Source organism: Molossus molossus, unplaced genomic scaffold (assembly GCF_014108415.1).
Source record: "Molossus molossus isolate mMolMol1 unplaced genomic scaffold, mMolMol1.p scaffold_m16_p_18, whole genome shotgun sequence".
In the NCBI taxonomy this organism is placed as follows: Eukaryota; Metazoa; Chordata; class Mammalia; order Chiroptera; family Molossidae; genus Molossus; species Molossus molossus.
The window spans coordinates 16,298,335-16,312,598 of record NW_023425353.1 but is presented as its reverse complement, the minus strand read 5'-3'; the positions used below and the strand labels follow the sequence as shown (position 1 = coordinate 16,312,598).

Sequence of the window (14,264 nt, the reverse complement as noted above, 5' to 3'; positions counted from 1 at the left end):
CAGTTCTGAGAGGGAAGTTCATAGCACTGCTGACCTATCTCAAGAAACAAGAAAAATCCATAATTGACTATCTAACCCTACAACTTAAAGAACTAGAAAGTAAACAAAAAGAAAAACCCAGAGCAAGCAAAGAAAAGAAATAGTAAAGGTCAGAGCAAAACAAATGACATAGAGACTAAAAAAACAATTCAAAAGATCAATGAAACAAAGAACTTGTTCTTTGAAAAAATAAACAAGATTGATGGACCCTTAGCCAGACTCACCAAGAAACAAAGAGAGAGGACCCAAATAAACAAAATCAGAAACAAAAGAGAAATAAAAACTGACACCACAGAAATACAAAGGATTGTTAAAAAATACTATGAATTTTTTTTTTTGAAAACAATATGGAGTTACCTCAAAAAATTAAAAATTGAACTGCCATTGACACAATGATCCCACGTCTAGGAATATATCCTAAGAAGCCTGGAACACCAATCAGAAAGAATATATGTACCCCCATGTTCATAGCAGCACTATTTACAGATGCTAAAACCCTCAAACGGCCCAAGTATCCATCAATAGATGAGTGGATACAAAAGCTGTGGTACATATACACAATTGAACACTATGCAGCTGTAAGAAAGAAAAGATCTCTTATCCTTTGGGATGACATGGAGGGACCTGAGAAGTGTTATTTATGCTATGCAAAATAAGCCAATCAGAGAAAGACAAATATCACATAGTCTTACTTATTTGTGGAATATAATGAACAAAACAAGCTGATGAACAAAATAGACCCAGAGACATAGAAGTAGGGTTCAGATTGACAAACTTCAGAGGAGGGGGGTGGGGATGGAGGGAAGAGATAAACTAAAGAATTTATATGCATATATGCATAGCCAATGGACATAGATAGCAACACTGGGGGGGAGGGGTGGATCTGGAGAAACATCTGTAACAAAAATAAATAAATAAGCCAAAGAGCAGACTGGGAGAAAATAATAAGCTCAGGGTTTTAAATTCCTGACTCACAGCACAGTGAGAGCACTAGGAAGTTTCTGTAAATGCACTAAAATAATCTCATGTCTGATATTAATTGAAAAGCAGATAGAATTTGATCCTGTGAGACTATGAATTACCCATAGTTTGAACTCACCAGCTTTTCAGATCTCTTACATGAAAGTTGGGGCACTGATTAGAAAAGAAGGCAAAGAATGGTGTCTGAATATCCTGAACCACCATACTACACTGGGCCTCCCTAGTCAACAGAAGCTATCTTTCCTGCTCCACTTGATGAGGTTATTCTGGTCTTGCCTAAAGACCAGCCAGGTAGCTCAGTTGGTTAGAGTGTCACACACCAAAATTGCAGGTTCAATCCCTGATCAGGGTACAAATAAGAATCAACCAATGAATGCATAAATAAATGGTGAACAACAAATCTCTCTTTCTCTCTCTCAAATCAATTTTAAAAGTAATATACAACACAGTGTAATGAAGACAGGTGCCATCCACATCTGTATTGGAAATAATCTTTTAAGTTTTCCTGTACATGCATGTCAAGGAGGCTGCAGAAGAATAGCAGAAGGGTAGCTTCACGCTCTATTTAACATATGCACTCTGGTCCACATATAGAACTATTTTGGCCTCTTGGAGTCTGTTTGTTATTTTTTCATTGGAGTATCCTGAATGAAAAGTATAAATATATATGAAAAGCAAAAAATAAGGTAATATATCAAAGAGGAGCTGTTAAGAGTCAAGTTCCAGCCCTGGCTGGGTGGCTCAGTTAATTGGAGTGTCATCCCATATACCAAAAAGGTTGTACGTTTGATTCCCAGTCAGGGCACATACCTAGGTTGTGGGTTTGATTCCCTGTTGGGACCCATATTAGAGGCAAACAATATTTCTCTTTCATATTTCTCTCTCTCTCTCTCCCTTCCTTCCTCCCTCTCTAAAAAAATCAATAAAAACATACTGAGGTGAGGATTAAAAAAAAAAAAAGCCCTGGTCGATTTGGCTCAGTGGTTGAGCATCAGCCCATGGACCAGAGAGTCCCAGGTTCAGTTCCCACTAAGGGCATGTACCTTGGTTGCAGTTTGTCCCCAGCCCTGGTTGGGGCCGTGTGGGTGGTGGCCACTCGATGTGTCTCTCTCACATTAATGTTTCTTTCTCTCTCCTCTTCCCTCTCTCCCTCCCTCTCTATCTGAGGATAAATGCAAAAATGTCCTCTGGTGAGGATAAAAAAAAAAAAAGAGTCAAGTTCCATTTGACTGGACAAAAACAATGTAACATCACCCACTGAAATAGAGCTACACCTCATTAACCAATTACTTGTACACAATTTTACTTTGTTGATGAAACACAAGGTAGCTAAATCAAACACTTGCTGTAAAGACAGAAAACAGGCGTTTCTTTTTTGTTATGATGTTTCCACAATTTATGAGAAGCACCTGGTAATTTAACACAGAGGTTGTTGGTATCTCTAACTTCAAGCCCCCTTTCTACTCAAACAGTAAAGAGATAAGGACTGTGCTTTGGCTTACTTTCCATCCATGCTGTTTTAACAACTCCAGAATAATTTGTACTGAAGGGTCTCTAATAAATAGAAAGTTCTCTTCCACCACCCCTTCAAACAAGTTTCCCTTTTTCAAACTCTTTGTATCCCCTTCAGATGAGACTCCCTTTCACACACTCTATAACTCTGCTCCAAAACATATTCTACAGGCTAGAAAAGATGCTGATAATGACACCTCCTTAGAACATCTGCTGGACTGTCTCCTAGAAAGCAAACAAACTTCAGCTTCTTAAGGCCACCCTGATGTCTGTTTAACTTCAACACAATCCCCTCCCTGCCTCAAATTGCCCTTTACTCCCTAAAGCCCCCAATAAAAAAATCAGCGCTCTCTCTTCCCTGCCCTTGTATTGCCAATCAATGCATGGATCCTTTCCCTGACTACGTGGAAAGTAAGTAAACTTCCTCCTTTTTCTTCCTCTTCTCTCTGTTGTGAATTCTTTCACAAGCTCAAGTCACCAGCCAAACTCTAACACTTGCCTTTAGTGTATCTAGTGCAGACAGAGCTGCTTCCAAGGCTGGGATCGCCTCAGCTAAGTCACTTTCACACTCATTTTTCAGAACTTGGGCTTCTTCAGCCTTTCCACTGGCTATTTCTTCATCTAATTTCACAAACTTTCTTTTTGCTTCCACTTGTGCAGACTCTATCTCAATAACCTAAAGAAAGAAAGAAAAAATAAAGACAATTTCTCAAACATCTTATTGCTTTCTCTCTTCTAGAGACAAAAGAATGTTTGAAAATTAGGGAATCCAACATATCATTTTGAAGGGTAGAAGGGCCCAAGATAAAATGAGAAAAAATGCAAACACATGTAACCTAATTTGGTAATGGGTTTACCACCTCCCTCCAAAAATAAAAGAAACTACGTGGGACCCGAAGAGATAGCCAATCAATAGAAAAGGATAAAGTCCCTAAGATCTAGTGGCAGAAGTTGAGGCTTATTTTCAAAGTTAGTTTTACATATTTCAATTGTCTTCTGACATCAATTTAAAAAACGACAACATTCAGGATACTCTACCTGCATCATGTGTGCATTTTCAACTTTAGCTTTCTCCAATTTGGGCTGTAACTGAACAAGCTCCATTTTCATTTCACCAACCTAAATAGACAATTCATCATTAAGTATTCATAGCTACAAAAGCCAAACACAGAAAAGTGAAACTTAAATGTATCATAAGGTACTAGGGCCAGAAAATCTTAACTTTTTTCTTTCAGTTCTTTACATGATAAAGAAAATCATGAGAGTGTGGCCAGTTTTCTTAAAAAAAAAAAAAATACTTTATCTTCCTTGAATATATGACAGGGCAGTGGAACAATGCAGTTGTCAAGGAAGAAATGCAGATAGAAAAGAAGGTGACAGCTGAGCGTATCCCTGTTACACTATGTGCATGATATACAATGCATCCAAACCACACAAACCTCTGTTGCTTATATTGAACTAATGCTAGTAAGCATTAGTGTGCTTGACTCATTTCTAAAACCTCCAATCTTATATTTTACCAGCCATTAAAATAAAAAGTCAAACCAGACTTACTATATTCTCTCCAAACTCCAAAAAAATAAAGAATAAATCAAGATGTATCTGAATCTGTGTGGTCTGGGCAACTTAGTAAACTTCTCTAAAACTCACTTTACTCATTTGTAAAATAAAGATCATAAAAGTTTGTACCTCATGGAGTTGTTATGAAGAATAATTGAAGGAATGCCTGTGAAACATATATTTATAACACAGTGTCTGACACACAATATATTGTCAATAATTGTAGCTCTTCTTATTATTTTTTAATTTTTATTTTATTTTATTTTATTTTTAAATCTTTATTGTTGGATGTAAAATGTATTACAGATGTTCCACATTTTTCCCCCATTGACCCCCTCCCCACCCCTCCCACCCCCCTCCCGCCTTTTCCCACACTATTGTCTGTGTCCATTGGTTATGCATATAAGTTTTTTGGTTTATTTCTTCCCACCCCCCCAACCCCTTTCCCTTTGAGGTTTGTCGTCTAGCAATGAATTTGTACTTCTTAATCCCTACACCTTTTTCACCCATTCCCCCAAACCCCCTCCCAACTGGCAACCAACAAAATGTTCTCTGTATCTATGAAAATGTTTCTGTTCTACCTGTTCATTTTGTTTGTAGATTCCATTGTTGATAGATATGTATTCATTGCCATTTTGTTTGTTCATATATTTTATCTTTTTCTTCAAAAAGACCCTTCATCATTTCATATAATAATGGTTTGGTGGTGATGAACTCCTTTAACTTTTTCTTGTCTGGAAAAGTTTTTATATGGCCATCGATTCTAAATGACAGCTTTGCAGGATAGAGTAATCTTGGTTGTAGGTTCTTGCTTTTCATCACTCTGAATATTTCTTGCCACTCCTTTCTGGCCTGCAAAGTTCTTTTGAGAAATCAGCTGACAGCCTTATGGGAACTCCCTTGTAGGTAACTAGTTGCCTTTCTCTTGCTGCTTTTAAGATTCTCTCTTTGTCTTGAACCTTTTGCATTTTGATGATGATGTGTCTTGGTGTGGGCCTCTTGGGGTTCATCTTGTTTGGGACTCTCTGTGCTTCCTGGACTTGTATGTCTGTTTCCTTCACCAAGTTAGGAAAGTTTTCTGCCATTATTGTTTCAAACAGGTTTTCAATTTCTTATTCTCGCTCTTCTCCTTCTGGCACCCCCAAGATGCGAATGTTGGCACGCTTGAAGTTGTCCCGAGGCTCCTTACACTATCTTCATTTTTTTGGATTCTTTTTTCTTTTTGCTGTTCTGATTGGGGATTTTTTGCTTCCTTAGATTCCAAATCGATGGTTTGCTCCTTGGATTTACGTACTCTATTATTGAAGCGGTGTAAATTATTCTTTATTTCAGTTAATGCCTCCTTCAATTCTAACTGTGTATCCATGATTTCTGACTGGTCCCTTTTTATGCTCTTGAGGCCCTCCCTAAGTTCACTGAGGTTCTCACTAAGTTCATTGAGCATCCTTATAAGCAGAGTTTTGAACTCAGCATCTGTTAGGTTGCTTATCTCCATTTCGCTTAGTTCTTTTCTTGGGGTTTTGTTCTGTTCTTTCATTTGGGACCTGTTTCTTTGTCTCCTCATTTTGGCTGCCTCCCTGTGTTTGTTTCAGTGTATTACTTAATGAGAGGTATGGGGCTGGCTGAGACCAGATGCTGCTCGTTTGAAAGAATTTAGGAAAAACCTGAAGCAGGATCCAAGACAGGCCAATCCTATGGTTAAGCAAGTGGCAAGAGCTTGGGTGGACTTGAAAGTTGGGTGGGGCGGGGTGGGGCCTCAGGGAGTCACCAGGGCGGGGCTACCAGTGTGAGCCAGGTTGCTGGAGTCCCAGATATGGCGACTGTCTGTGCCCGAGGGAAGGGCTCACCAAAGGAACAAAAGTCTCTTACAGCACGTTTGTCCCGGAGAAAGCCCCCTCTCCAGCCCTCGCTCCAGTGCCAAACAGCTCAGTTCTTCCCTGTATGTCTCTGGTGCCCCTCGAGCTGCCTCCCCTCCAAGCTTAGAGGGAGAGAGTCCGACAAGTCTGTGCGTGGGCCCTTTAAGGAGCTGCCTGGGGCTCCAGCCGCGTCAGATTCCCTGAGCCTCAGTTCCCGCTGGTTTTTCTAGCCAGAAGTTATGGGGACTTCTCTTCCTGGCATTGGAACCCTGAGTGGAGCACCTGGTGTGGGACGGGGACCCCTCAGTCCTCAGGAAGGACTTTCCCAGCCGAGGTGTCTTCCTGATTTTTATCCGCCACACTTGGGTGTGGGACCAGCCCGTCTGCCTCCGCCCCTCCTACCAGACTGGATGTGGCTGCTGCTTTAATTCCGTAGTTGTAGGACTTCCATTCAGCTTGATTTCAGGCGGTTTTGAATGATGGTTGTTCTGTAGTTTAGTTGTAACTTTGATATGGTTGTGGGAGGATGCGATACCGTGTTTACCTACCCGCCGTCTTGACCGGAAGTCCTTGTTATTATTTCTTACATTTCCTATTATATATTAACATTTTGAGCAGCTTGTCAAATTTACCTGAGACTCAGCAAAAGCTAGTTTGTCAAGCCCATTCATGTATCGTTGTTTTGCTTCCATAACAGCTTGTCGCTTCTTAGTCAAAAGCTGTCGAAATGAGGCAATAAGTTCAAGATAAGAAGTAGCAGTAACATAGTTATGTCGTCCTAACTCGCTCAAGAACCTAAAAGAGAGACAGAAAACATATATTACTATAAATAATAGGCTTTACAAAGAGGTAAATTCAACATAGCATTAACAACAAGCACTTAAAGGTTACATTTATTTAGAGGCTGCTGAATACTTGAACTCCACAGAGTTCTAGAATTCTACACATAACCACATCCCAATTTTTTTGCCTGCAAAATATCAAATAGCAATGATGTATTTTAAAAGCAGAAATCAACAAAGATGTGTATCAATGATGAACTATAGCAAGAAAGAAAAATACAGGCCTAAACATGTTTCATAAGCCATGAAGATCTAACCCTGTAAGGTACCCAAGATATTGTGTAAACTAGGCAAGTATAGTAGGAAAGGGGATTGCAGATAAGATAGTAAGAACAAGTCATCATTCTTTGCATAAGTGTGTCACACATCAGCTGAATGCGGTATGGCCAGAAGTATGAGACTACTACATGCACACATGGAAGTAATGAAAGCAATGATCTTTCATGGCAAGTATGTACACTACAGCCCACTTCTTGGTTCAACTGTATAAGCCAACCACGCTAGCTGGATAGGCAATATATTATATTATATTATATTATATTATATTATATTATATTATATTATATTATATAGTGATAGGAGCACTTGGGTTTATGCACCTTTGAAATGAAGATCTCAGAGATTAACAGAGGTAAAACAGATACTTTTGAAGTATCCACAGCCCACCAACCAGCTCCCTTTATCTGAGAACTTCCACCCAATGTCCCAGCAGCAATGTTTGTTCTATGAAACTTGCCACTCTAACCATAGCTGATCAGACTGGAGTTGGACCCTGGACACAAATGAGGCTAATCATATTTCAGAACAAACTTGGAATAGGAAGTTGGAAAGAGCCAATCAGTTTCTGCCTATAGCTGCAATTGTAAGAACTAAACTTAAGAATTGAGAGGCAGCTAGTTTCCTCCATATGCACTGGGAAGTCTGCCAGGAGAAAGAAGAAAGTAGATGCCCAGACAGAAACAGGAATGAGAAATAGAAAAAAGACATTTCTGGTTTTAGAATGGCTTTCTAATCCCTGCTTCCAGTCACTTCTGAGACCCAGTTGTATTCTTTCCCTTAAGCTTTGTGAGACACCTCCATATCTTTATAATAAATGCCTCCTTTTTGTTAAAGCTAGATCGAGTAACGTTCTATTATTTGCAAGCAGAGAGTCTTAACTAATTAAATGATCAGAGATATCCAGAAAATATAGAATCCCTATTAAAATTTTGGGGTTTCACAGAAAGAGACGCTTCAAAATATAAGACATTATTGTAATTTAACAATTCATTAATACGAACCTTTCTGAAAGATCCATAATGGAAGTGTGAAAATGTTTGCAGACTAGAACTATCTCTCGTCGTTCAACCTTAGTAAGCTCCAGTGATTCTAAGAATTTCACAGCTACAAGCTCAAGGGCATCTTCAGGCCATGGCTAAAAATAAGAGAAAACAAACTTATAAAATTTAAGATGAATAGTCTTACTCCAACTATGTAAGTTAAGTGTCTTTCTATACAAGAATCATTTGGGGTTGAGAAAATTAAACCTTAATGGTGAAAACAGAATTAGGGAACTGATGTCACAAGTAAATCTATGAAAGACCTAATAAATATGTTTATAAACTAAAATGAAAGATAACACAATATAAAGGAAAGGTCAATGATATTTTGCATATGAAAGGTATACGTCACAGCTTTCCTAACTCTTCCAAACTTAGTATATCAAACTTAGTATGACAGTGGCAGAGGCTGCTAGTTGTCCATTTAATATCTATTAGCCCCTTTTCCTTAGGACTCAAATCATATTCTAGATAGTAATATGCCCAGCTAAAAGGTACATTTTCTAGACTTCCTTACAATTCAGAGTGGATAAAGACATATATGCTGTTGTTGGGTGGGGATTTCAGGAAAGGCTCTTTAGAGGCTCACACCAAGGTGGCATGTATCTTTTTTGCCCTATTTTCCATTATTCTACTTCTTGCCTGCAACACAAGATGTGAAGTTGGAAGCTCCAACATCCACCTTAGACCAGAAGATGACTTTGAGGATGAAACCACATGCTAAGGATAGTAAAGCAGAAAAAACTTGGAATTCTGATGACTTTGTTAAACTACAAAAGCCCTGGTTGGCTTACTTTCAGATTTTTTTCTATATCAGAGAGAAAAACCCTATGTGTTAAGTTTGGGGTTTTTGTTACAAGCAGCCCCTCACAATTCCTAACTGTTATTACATCCAAAGCTGAACTTTTGATTTTCTTCCCCACGAATTTGCTTCTTTTCCGCTCTTTCCTGTCTCAGTGAAATGGTTCCTTTGCTTTTCCTGGAATATGCCAAGCGTGCTCCTGCCTCTGGGCCTTTACACTTGCTATCACTCTGATTAGAACCCACCTCACCTAGGACTCCCTTTGATTCACTCCTTCACATCTCTGTTCAAAAGCCAACTTATCGGCAAGGTTCTCCCAGAGCACTCTTTCTAAAACTGCCTTCTTCCCTTCATTACACTTTTCCTTATCTTGAGGTTTTTTTCTTAGCACTTACAAATATCTAATATATATTTATTTGTACATTTGCTTATTTTCTGTCTCCTCTCGCACTGAAATGCAAAATCCATGAAAACAAGGACTTCGTTTTTCTCATCACTGTTATCTTTAATATCTAAAATAGAACTTATCAATAAATATTTTAAATATTTACTTGATGAAATAATTTATGCTAACTGAGCAATTTAATCTTCACTTGCTTATTAGAATATTTTCCAAATTTCCTTTCACTTAGATTTAACAAGATGCTTGTCTTTTTTTTTTTTTTTTTTTTTTATCCTTTGTGAGGACATTTTTTTATTTTTTGTTCAGATAGAGCAGGAGGGAGAGAGAGGAAGAGATAGAGAGAGAGAGAAACATTGATGTGAAAGGTACACATCGAGTGGTTGCCACCCTCATGACCCAACCAGGGCCGGGGACAAACTGCAACCGAGGTACATGCCCTTAGCAGGAACTGAACCCAGGTCTCTCTGGACCGCAGGCCGATGCTTTAACCGCTGAGCCGAACTGGCCAGGGCTCATTTTTTCCTTTGTAAGCAGACAATATGTGTTTTAAGATAAATTTTGTCAGTGTCTGACCTTCTTTCTAGTAAAAGTTTTTGATCAAACACTCCATTAGAAAAAAAAGTTTTAAGCACACACAACCAATGTATGCATATTTATTAACAGATTATACAGGCATGAACAAAAGTAGGTTTACAGTTATAAGTGAAACAGTTTATTTTTGTATTATATATTTTTCCATGTGAGCAACTGTAAACCTAGTTTATCCCACCCTGTATTCATGTGATATTATTGTACTAATATATTTTTAAACCTTAATAGAGGCTTCTAAAGATTTATTATTATCAATGATTTTTTGTAAAAGGCCAGAATAAGTGTCATATGACTTATACATCATTGAAAACATTACAAAAGTTTACCTTTGTGTTCTGGATGCTTCATTTTTAATTATCCTGCTAATCTTTAATACTATCTGTAGCAGTTAGAATGGTTATGGTCACAGTGACAGAAACTAGTCTTACTGTGTCTTCAAACAAAGGGGATATATCATCGCATATCAGAAGTTCAAAAGTAGGGGATTTCCAGAGTTACTTAATTTAGAAGTTCCAACCATGTCACTGAGGACCCAGTTTTTCTGTCTTTTTGACCCACCATTCTCAGTGCCTTGCCTTTTATTTCATTCTTGGGCTTGTCCCATCATGGTGATAAGATGAATGCTGCAGCAATGGACATTGCATCCTCAAGCAACAAGGTTGAAAGACAGAAAAGGTCCTTTGCCTACGGTGTAATACTTTTTTATAGTAAAAACACAACACACCACCACCAACAACAACAAAAAACACAACTTTTCCCCAAAGCAGACTTTAATTCAGGACCCATTGGCAAGGAGTGGGTCATGAATAGGCTTATGTATAAGATAATTAACAGTAATATTGAGAACACTGATATTGATTTAGACCAATCAGGAATCAATTTATATAAAGGGTAATTTCCTAAACAATATCAAACTTCTGTCAGCAAGGTTGGGGTGGGTAGAAAATAACTGTTGATAGGTAACCCATAAGATCCCCCTTGCTATCATAAGATGATATTGCAAGGGATGAGATATCTGAAGATAAAGTTTATTGTTCAAATAGTTGGTATAACTCCATATTCCAAACAGTCTTCTGGAATTTGTTTTTACCAGCATCTTGTCAGATCTTAAGTAGTAACTGTTTTTGCTTCATGATGTAACTAACAAAGAGCTCAAGCTAGTTTATGTCATTTTCTTACTGTGCACTTATAATTGCATTATATCTTCAATTTTCAGTTCACTGCAGGAATCCCCCAGGTTACCTTGTATATCATCTATGACACATGGCTATACAAACTGAACAAGGATGTCGATGTTAATCCATATGAAATATTTCATACAAAAATAAATATTCCAATAATTCCTTCCTTTATTCTCTGAATTGTTTTGCCACCTCTGGTAAGTGTACACCCTACTTTGGAGACTAGAGATCTATAAAAAAAGTCAGTGCCTTCCTGATTGTGTGCTACAAGGTGATTTACACTCACTTCCTGAGTTTCATCGACCCAGGCTCTGTTAACCTAGGTCTGCTCTGTTAACCTCTGTTCTGCTCTGTTAACCACATAACCTCCCTTTATCTATTTGCAACTCTCAGTTCCTTCTTTTTTAAAATTGTTTTTATTTGTTCTTTACTGATTTTAGAGAGAGAAGAAGGGAGAGGAGAGACAGAAGCATCAATGAAAGAGAACATCGACTGGCCGCCTCCTGCATGCCCCCCACTGGGATTAGGCCCATAACCCAGGCATGTGCCCTGACCAGGAATCAAATGGTGACCTCTGTGTGCATGGGTCAACGCTCAACCAGCGAGCCACACCAGCTTGGCAGTCAGTTCCTTCTTTTTAAAAATTTCCCCAAAAAGAATCACTTATAATAAAACATAAAGTCTCATGTTATATATAAAAAAAAGATATCCAGCCCTGGCCCGTTTGATTCAGCGGTTAGAGCATCGGCCTGCGGTCCTGAGAGACCCGGGTTTGGTTCCCACTAAGGGCATGTACCTCGGTTGCGGTTTGTCCCTGGCCCTGGTCAGTTGTGTGGGTGGCAGCCACTCGATGTGTCCCCTTCACGTCGATGTTTCTTTCTCTCTCTCTGTTCCTCTCTCTCTCCCCTCCCTTTCTACCTGAGCAAAAAAATGGAGAAATGTCCTCGGGTGAGGATTCAAAAAAAAAAAAAAGATATCCAAAAGTAGTAGAACTGCATTTATAAGATTTCACAAAAGAAAATCTTATGGTTGGACAGACTTTGTTTGTTTGGTTTTGCTTTTGGGCTGCTTAATGGAAGCAGTATTAAGAAATGGTTTGCATAAAGCAAAATTATTTCACACAACTTTTATTGCTATATAAACACTAAAACATCCACTAGCTGAAATATGTGCAATCCTCAAAAGAGGTTATGTTTTCATGCAATTGACAAAAAGGCAAAAGAGAATAAAACAAATTAGTATCAAAAATTTATTTTTAAAGGAAATTATCCAGGGTTGATCAATAGTCCACATTCTATTGGTCATAAAATAATTAAACAGAAGGCATGATGAGCTACTGTTTTCAAAAGCAAAAATACTTAATGATTTTATATAGGCAGTGACAATTTGATGCTGGCATAACTGAAATTGCTGCCCAGTTGGTTATCCTGTCTCTTGTTTTGCCCCACTCCAAATCATTCACCATACAATCTCCAATTGTTTTGTCTTGTTTTGTTAATCATCATGCAGGATCTTTGGTATAACAACAAATTCATAGGTACATTTATAAACTCCTTTATAACCCACTCAAAGCTCCAACTTAATTCCTGCTGCTTTCATTGCCAGTCAGCCACACCAAACTATTTGTAGTTGCCTAAATGAACCATGCCCTCTGTACTGTTTTACTTTGCACATACTGTCCCCATGTGATGGTTGATTTTATGTGCCAATTTGACCATATATTTAGTCCAACATTATTCTGGACGTTTCTGTGAGGTGTGTTATGGATGAGTTTAATATTTAATTCAACAGACTGAGAAAAGCAGATTGCCTCCCTAATGTGAGTGGGCCTCATCCAATCAGTTGAAGGCCTGCCTGAAAAAAAAAAAAAGGCTGACCCTCTCCTGAATAAGGGGGAATTCCTTCTGCCTGACTATCTTCAATCTGGGACATCAGTTTTTTTCCTATCTTTAGACTTGAACTGAAACATCAGCTCTCATTGATCTCAGGCTGGCTGGCCTTCAAACTGGCACTACAGCTCTCCAACTGCAGATCTTGGAAGTTTTCAGCCTCCATAATCATATGAGCCAATTCCTTGTCATGTAGGTTATATATATGACATATAATAAATACATGCATATATATATCTTTACATACATATATATGTATACATAATACATTCTATTGGTTCTTAATATACTCCTCCTATATGCAATTAACTCATTTTCATAAGTCAGAGGTTACAACTCTTTTACATAATTGTTACTACTCATTTGCTGATTGCCTTTTCTGTCTTCCAGTCTAGCCTGTGAGCTCCTTGTGGGGATCATGTAGTCTTATCAGTCCCTAGTGTCAAATACTATGCCTGTCATTAGAGTAAGTGATCAAGAAACACTTTATGGGGGAGAGATAAACCACAGAACTTATATGCATGTATGCATGAACAATGGACATGGACAACAAAGCTGGGGACAGGGCAGGGAGGGAGGGGGAGGGGGAATCAGGGGGGGAAAAGGAGAAACATCGGTAACAAAAACTAATTAATTAAAAAAAAATGAGTTAAGAGAGGAAAAAAAAAAAAAGAAACACTTTATATTAATGAAGCTTGAGTAAGATTTCAGTAAAATTCCAAAAGACTTAGTTGCCTCCCCACCCCCCACCTCCAAAAAAACAATTACAAACCTGAAACCAGTCAATGGTACAGCAATTGATGAGGGATGGAAACTGTCTCAAGCGATTTCGAAAGGCATCTCCAATGGGGCTAAAGGCCACTACAACATGAAGATTATCTTTGCAGCGATTCACAAAGAAAGCAAATAGGGCTAAGGGACTAAGTTCACCATGTTTATTGCCAGCCTGAGCTACAGGACGAACACCCTAGGGAATATCAGAAAATAAAAACTGGATAAATAAAAATAGGTAAGCTGGTAATGAGATTAGTAGATATTGAAATATTAAGAATTTTTGTTACCCCCCTTTAAAGAAGACATCTTCCAACTTCATAATTTTATAATTTAAAAACAATTATCTGCCAAGAATTTAACTTATAAGATATGCACAAAAAGTTCACCAAGATATATTCAACATTGTTTTTGTTTCGTTTGTTTTATAAATATTTTTATTGATTTTTTTTTTTTTCTGGGGGAGAGAGAGAGAGAAACATGGATCAGCTGCCTACTGCACCACCCCCTAATGCAGA

At 38.2% G+C, this 14,264-nt stretch overlaps 1 protein-coding gene across 1 annotated transcript in view; it reads right to left on the bottom strand.

Annotated features, from left to right (window-relative positions):
* The window catches only part of DNAH12 (dynein axonemal heavy chain 12), a 276,436-nt gene that overhangs the window by 84,322 nt on the left and 177,850 nt on the right, over nt 1–14,264 (bottom strand). Inside the window, exons 47-51 of the mRNA XM_036266455.1 lie at nt 13,748–13,942; nt 8,071–8,204; nt 6,581–6,743; nt 3,571–3,651; nt 3,032–3,208 (exon numbers count right to left, since the gene is read on the bottom strand). Coding sequence (XP_036122348.1) covers nt 3,032–3,208; nt 3,571–3,651; nt 6,581–6,743; nt 8,071–8,204; nt 13,748–13,942 — 750 coding nt within the window. The remainder of the gene's footprint in view (nt 1–3,031; nt 3,209–3,570; nt 3,652–6,580; nt 6,744–8,070; nt 8,205–13,747; nt 13,943–14,264) is intronic.